A 6168-nucleotide genomic window follows, 5' to 3' on the forward strand; every position below is an offset into this window, starting at 1 on the left:
TTTAAGGTGAGGAATAAGTGGTTGAGACAAGATCAAAGGAGAAAAGCTCTTTTTTTCCCCCCCACCCTGAGGGTGGTAAAAATATGGAACACACTGTCCAAAAGGGTGATTGAAGAGGTACTCTTGCAACATTTAAGCAGCATCTGAATGGGCACTTAAAATGCCAGGATACAGTAGGCTCTGGATCAACTGTAGGTAAATAGGAATACTATAGCTTGGCATTTGTTGGTCAATGTAGACATGGTGCACGAAGGGCCTGTTTCTATGCTCTAATGATTACAAATCACAGTTGAAATTCTCTTCTGATTATGACCCAAACTTCCCGTTAGACAGCATTATTGAGGCTACCCCACAGAAGAAATTTGAAGGAAATGAAAGACATTGCTGTTTTGATATTCACTTAATGGAACCATCAAACCCAGCAGAAAGATAAGCCATGTGACCCAGATATTTGGTTTTGCATCTTAAATTTTATTAACATCCGAAGAGTTAAAAGTAGGTTTTGGCCATACCAAAAAAGCTAATATAGCTCAACTGCTCCAAATTTATATAAAAACATGAGCATGAATTTTGCTTTAAAAGATATACCTTTATCATCATCGTCTTGCTTGATATCCAAATTATCACTTTTGTCGAGTTTAGCAGTTTTGTCCAGTTTGTCAGATGGATCGTGCTTTACCATTGCTGAAATGGAATTAATTACAATGAAGGCAGGTGCTTTCTTACTGACTCAAATAATTTATATGCTGTACATGATGATCCAAATAACTCAGTAATAAGTTATTGAGAAACAGAAAATAAGAGGACATTAAACAAAAATTCAAAGAACTGCAGATGCTGGAAATCAAACAAAAACAGAAATTGCTGAACAAACTCAGTAGATCTTACAGTAACTGGAGAGAAAGCAGTGTCATATTTCGGCTCCAGTGACCCTTTGTCAGCATTTATGGTAGGTAGGAAAAAGTTGGCATTTTGCAGAAGATGGCGGGGGAGATATGGCAGAGCAGTAAATAACAGGTGGAAGTAGTGCCTAAAGACCAAAGGGCTCAGTAAAGGTCAGTCTGGGAGAACGAAAGCTGCTAATGGAGACTATTAGTAGATGACAGAGGGTTGTGCACGGTAGCAGCCCAGGCGATTGGCCTGGTGTGTGGTAGCCAGGTAAGGACTGAGTCCGGTGCTCAAGCCCTAAAATAGTTAAACCTGACATTAGAGTCCAAAAGGGTCTAGGGTTCCCAAGCAGTAAGTGAGATTCTGCTCTTCCAGCTTGTGCCGAGCATCGCGGGAGCACTGCAGCAAGCCTGAGAGCCTCTGCAGCCTGCTGGCCAACAGTTTCTCCATCTCTTCGGCCTTTATTTCCACCTATCATTTACTCCTTCCCCCGCGCCATTTTCTGCTTGTATACCAACCTTTTCTGAGCTACCATCAGTTCTGACAAACGGTCACTGGACCCACATGTTAACTCTATTTTCTCTCTCCACAGTGTTGCCAAATCAGTTTTTCCAGCTATTTCTGTTTTTGTTTCTAAAAAATCGAAGGAGTAAGCCATTAGACCTCATCAAACCCACTTTGTTAATGTGATTGTGATTAATCCTCTATCCCAACACTGTAAACCCAGCCATTCCCTATATTCCAGAACACCTTTAGATCTAGAAATCTATTTCTTTCTTAGGTGTATTTAGTGACTTTGCCTCCACAGCTTTCTTGCAGATTCACCACCTTGAGTTGAGAACTTTGCCCATCTCACTTCAAAATATTTTATCACTTATTTGGAGACCGTAATCTTACTTTGTGACCCCAAGGTGAAAATCCATATCCAGTCAGAATTTTACATGTTTCAATGAAATACCCTCTTATTTTTATAAATTCCAGTCATACAACAAACCTGCCTCTCTAGAAAATCAGTCTAGTGAATTTTCGCTCTACTCCTATAGAAAGTAGACTTGATCTTTAGACGAAAACTGCACATCATACTGCAGCTATGGTCAAACCAAGACACGTGTAGCTGTAGTAAGATTTCCTGAAACTTGTCCTCAAACCCTCTTGCAATGAAGGACAGCCCACCATTTACCTTATTAACTTCTTGCAGCACCTGCCTGCCCACTTTCAGTAACAAAAACAGAAGTCCTCAGTTGAGGAAGGGTCACCGGACCCAAAACATTAATTCTGATTTTTCTTCACAGATGCTGCCAGACCAGCTGAGCTTTTCCAGCAACTTCTGTTTCTTGTTCCGGATTTACAGCATCCACAGTTCTTTGGTTTTTGTTTTGCCTGCTTTCAGTGACTACTGTACAAGTTCACCCAGCACTTTCCCAGTCTGTCACCATGTAAATAACACTATGCCATTTCTTTTCCACCTACAGAGCTAGACAACTTCACGTTTATCCATATTATGCTGTATATCTGTCCCTTTACTCAACTTGTCAAAATCACCCTGAAGCTTCTCCGTATCCTCCTTACTTCTCTCACTCCCACCTAGTTTTGTGTCATCAATCTTTGAAATAAATACTCCTGACTCCCTCATCCAAACTATTCGTATATATTGTGAATAGCTGGATCCCAGGCACTGATTTCTGTGGTACCTCATTTGTCAATGACTTCCACTAAGGAAATAACCGATTTACCCTATTTTCCAATCAACTTGTTCAGGGATATTATTACACACCTCTGGGACAGGTGGGACTTGAAAGAGCCTCCTAGCTCATAGGTAGGGATACTACCACTACACCACAAGAATTCTCTCATCCTGTTTTCTATTCACTAATCAGATTATCACCAATATCGTGCTTTGATTTTGCAAAATCTCCTATGTGAAGCTAAACACGATTTCCCTTTCATAAATCCATGTTAACGGTAGACTCACTACCTACAAAATACATTCCAGCGTTTTTCATACTTCTGAAAAGTCAAACAGTCCACAATTCCCCATTACTAAACTGCCTTCTTTCTTTTTTAAAAGAAAAGGTACTCAGGTTACACTTGTCACGCTCAAATCTGTTGGGACTGTTCCAGAATCTATAGAATTTGAAAAGACAACAACCAACACATCCACTAATTCCATAACCTCCTGCAGAGGTAGTATAAATTGTCAGGTCCTGACAATCGATCTTTCAGTTCCATTAATTTATTGAGCATTAGCTTTTCATTTCCTTAAATTTCTCCTTTCCAAAAGGCTCTTGCTTCTTGACCATTTCTGAGAAATCATTTGGATCTTCACTGAAGAGAGAAGAAAAATGGCTTTGCCATTTCCTTGTTCTTCATTATCAATTCTTCCCCTTTTCAGGGTGGAAGGGGGCCTATATTTGTCTCCAGACATCCTTTTCATTTTACATATTTATAGAAGTTCAGACTAATCTACAGGCCTCTCATCTGTAGCTGTTGTGTTAACCTGTGTATGATTTGTCTGGTTAGCAGGCAAAACAATATTTTTCACTGTACTTTTCACGGTATCGCGCTTCATGACAATAATAAATCCAAATAAAAAGCTCTTAACTCTTAGGATCCATGCAAATTGACTCTTGTCTTCCCCTTAATCAACCTCTTGGCCTTCCTTTGCAACAAGTAACAAATGTGACAAACATGATGTACAGCCCACAGCTGTAATCTAATAAAGTTTGCATTAAGAAGTTATATTCTTCTCACTACTAGTTACCCTTAACTGAGAAATGTGCAACTCATTGTATACCTAACCCTTTTCCAACTGGCAGCCTTATATTTTTTAAAATCTATGGCTCATACTCCAAGTTACAATCTAGCCATGTACTATACATTCCATCTGCTCCAAGCTCTTCTGGCATCCAGTTCAAAATTCAAATTTTTTTCCAATCTTTCTATTGTCTTTTCATCCCTCAGCATTAACCATTGTATGCAATTGCTTACTCTCAAAATGTTAACATCGCTGCCCAAAATTCTCTCTACTTGATAGTTACAGCCTTATATAACTATTTATTTTCCACATACAACAGTTTCCAGAAGATCTTTCCAACAGACAGAGGTGTGGGAATCTTTACCACTGAAATAGCTTTCGCAGCTCTCTGCCATTCCAGACAAATATGAAAGGTTAGTTTTTTTTGCATTAACCCATCATTATGGGGAAGAGGGATAGTGGCATTATTAACTCAGACACTTCAGGGACATGTGCTCAAATCCCTCCCCAGCAGCTGGCAGAAATTAAATTCAATTAATAAACCTTGGCAACAGAACTACTGTCAGTATTGGTGACTATGAAATTATCATTGATTTTCGTAAAAGTCCTTCAAGGAAGGACATCTGGCCTATCCAGGCAGGCCTACATGTGCTCCAGACCAACAGCAATGTTGGTAAGTCTTAACTGCCCTTAAATACCCTCAAGTGGGCAGCACGGTGGCTCAGTGGTTAGCAGTGCAGCCTCACAGCACCAGAGACTCTGGTTCGATTCCACCCTCGGGTAACTGTCTGTTCTGAGTTTGCACGTTCTCCCCGTGTCAGCGTGGGTTTCCTCCCACAGTCCAAATATGTGCAGGCTAGGTGGATCAGCCATGCTAAATTGTCCATAGTGTTCGGGGTGTTGGGGTTATAGGGGGATGGGTCTGGGTCTGGGTGGGATGCTGTAAGGGGCAGTGTGGACTTGTTGGGCCGAAGGGCCTGTTTCCACAGTGTAGGGAATCTAATCTTTAAAAAAAATGGTAAGCCAATCAATTTAGGACAATTAAAAATACACAACAAATACTGACCTAACCAGTGAGGCCTACATCCAATGAAATAATAAAGAAAATGAAACTATGCTTGGGAATCAGAGACACCACAGATTTCAGGGCTATTTTGTTTGGAAAACTTGCATGATAAATCAAGTGCTACATCTTATCACAATGCTTTTAATAATTTTGCTTTCAATTTCCAAAAACAGGGAAGTGTAAAGAATGCATTAAACACCAAACATGCAACCATATTTTAAAAGACTTAGAACAATACCTCATAGTTCAACAAGCTTACATTAAGAGCAATTTGCTAAATTTGCCTGACTAGGTGTGTGTTTACACCATAAAAAAATTTCCATACCTTCTTTAGGTTCAGCATTTGAACTCTCTTCTTTCAGCTTTAGGTTGCTCAGCTGCAATAAGAAAAGTACAATAAGAAAAGTACCTGCACATCTGCCAATGTGGTATACTGCATCCACTGTACCCGGTGCGGCTTCCTCTACATTGGGGAAACCAAGCGGAGGCTTGGGGACCGCTTTGCAGAACACCTCCGCTCAGTTCGCAACAAACAACTGCACCTCCCAGTCGCAAACCATTTCCACTCCCCCTCCCATTCTCTAGATGACATGTCCATCATGGGCCTCCTGCACTGCCACAATGTTGCCCCCCAAAGGTTGCAGGAACAGCAACTCATATTCCGCCTGGGAACCCTGCAGCCATATGGTATCAATGTGGACTTCACCAGTTTCAAAATCTCCCCTTCCCCTACTGCATCCCTAAACCAGCCCAGTTCGTCCCCTCCCCCCAGTGCACCACACAACCAGCCCAGCTCTTCCCCCCCACCCACTGCATCCCAAAACCAGTCCAACCTGTCTCTGCCTCCCTAACCGGTTCTTCCTCTCACCCATCCCTTCCTCCCACCCCAAGCCACACCCCCAGCTACCTACTAACCTCATCCCACCTCCTTGACCTGTCCGTCTTCCCTGGACTGACCTATCCCCTCCCTACCTCCCCACCTATACTCTCTCCACCTATCTTCTTTACTCTCCATCTTCAGTCCGCCTCCCCCTCTCTCCCTATTTATTCCAGTTCCCTCTCCCCATCCCCCTCTCTGATGAAGGGTCTAGGCCCGAAACGTCAGCTTTTGTGCTCCTGAGATGCTGCTTGGCCTGTGTTCATCCAGCCTCACATTTTATTATCTTGGAATTCTCCAGCATCTGCAGTTCCCATTATCTCTGATAAGAAAAGTATACTTTGTTTAAAGAATATTTGAATAATTTCCTTAGTCACAGGAGTGTAATGGTTACAAGATAAAACAGAACTTCATAAGATGTAAACTCATCTAACAGATAAAATGGATGGGAGGGGAGTAAAATGCAAAGTACCACAATCAAATATTTAAAGTTTTCCTTCAGGCAAAAGACTGCAAACGCTGGAAAACTGAAACAAACAAATCCAGAAAATGCTGGAGGAACTCAGCAGGTCTGGCAGTATC

At 41.5% G+C, this 6168-nt stretch overlaps 1 protein-coding gene across 1 annotated transcript in view; it reads right to left on the bottom strand.

The window, feature by feature from the left end:
• Positions 1-6168, bottom strand: part of ddx19a (DEAD-box helicase 19a) — a 97610-nt gene that overhangs the window by 90811 nt on the left and 631 nt on the right. Inside the window, exons 2-3 of the mRNA XM_048561518.2 lie at positions 5035-5086; positions 589-684 (exon numbers count right to left, since the gene is read on the bottom strand). Coding sequence (XP_048417475.1) covers positions 589-684; positions 5035-5086 — 148 coding nt within the window. The remainder of the gene's footprint in view (positions 1-588; positions 685-5034; positions 5087-6168) is intronic.

This window comes from Stegostoma tigrinum, chromosome 28 (assembly GCF_030684315.1).
Source record: "Stegostoma tigrinum isolate sSteTig4 chromosome 28, sSteTig4.hap1, whole genome shotgun sequence".
Taxonomy (NCBI): Eukaryota; Metazoa; Chordata; class Chondrichthyes; order Orectolobiformes; family Stegostomatidae; genus Stegostoma; species Stegostoma tigrinum.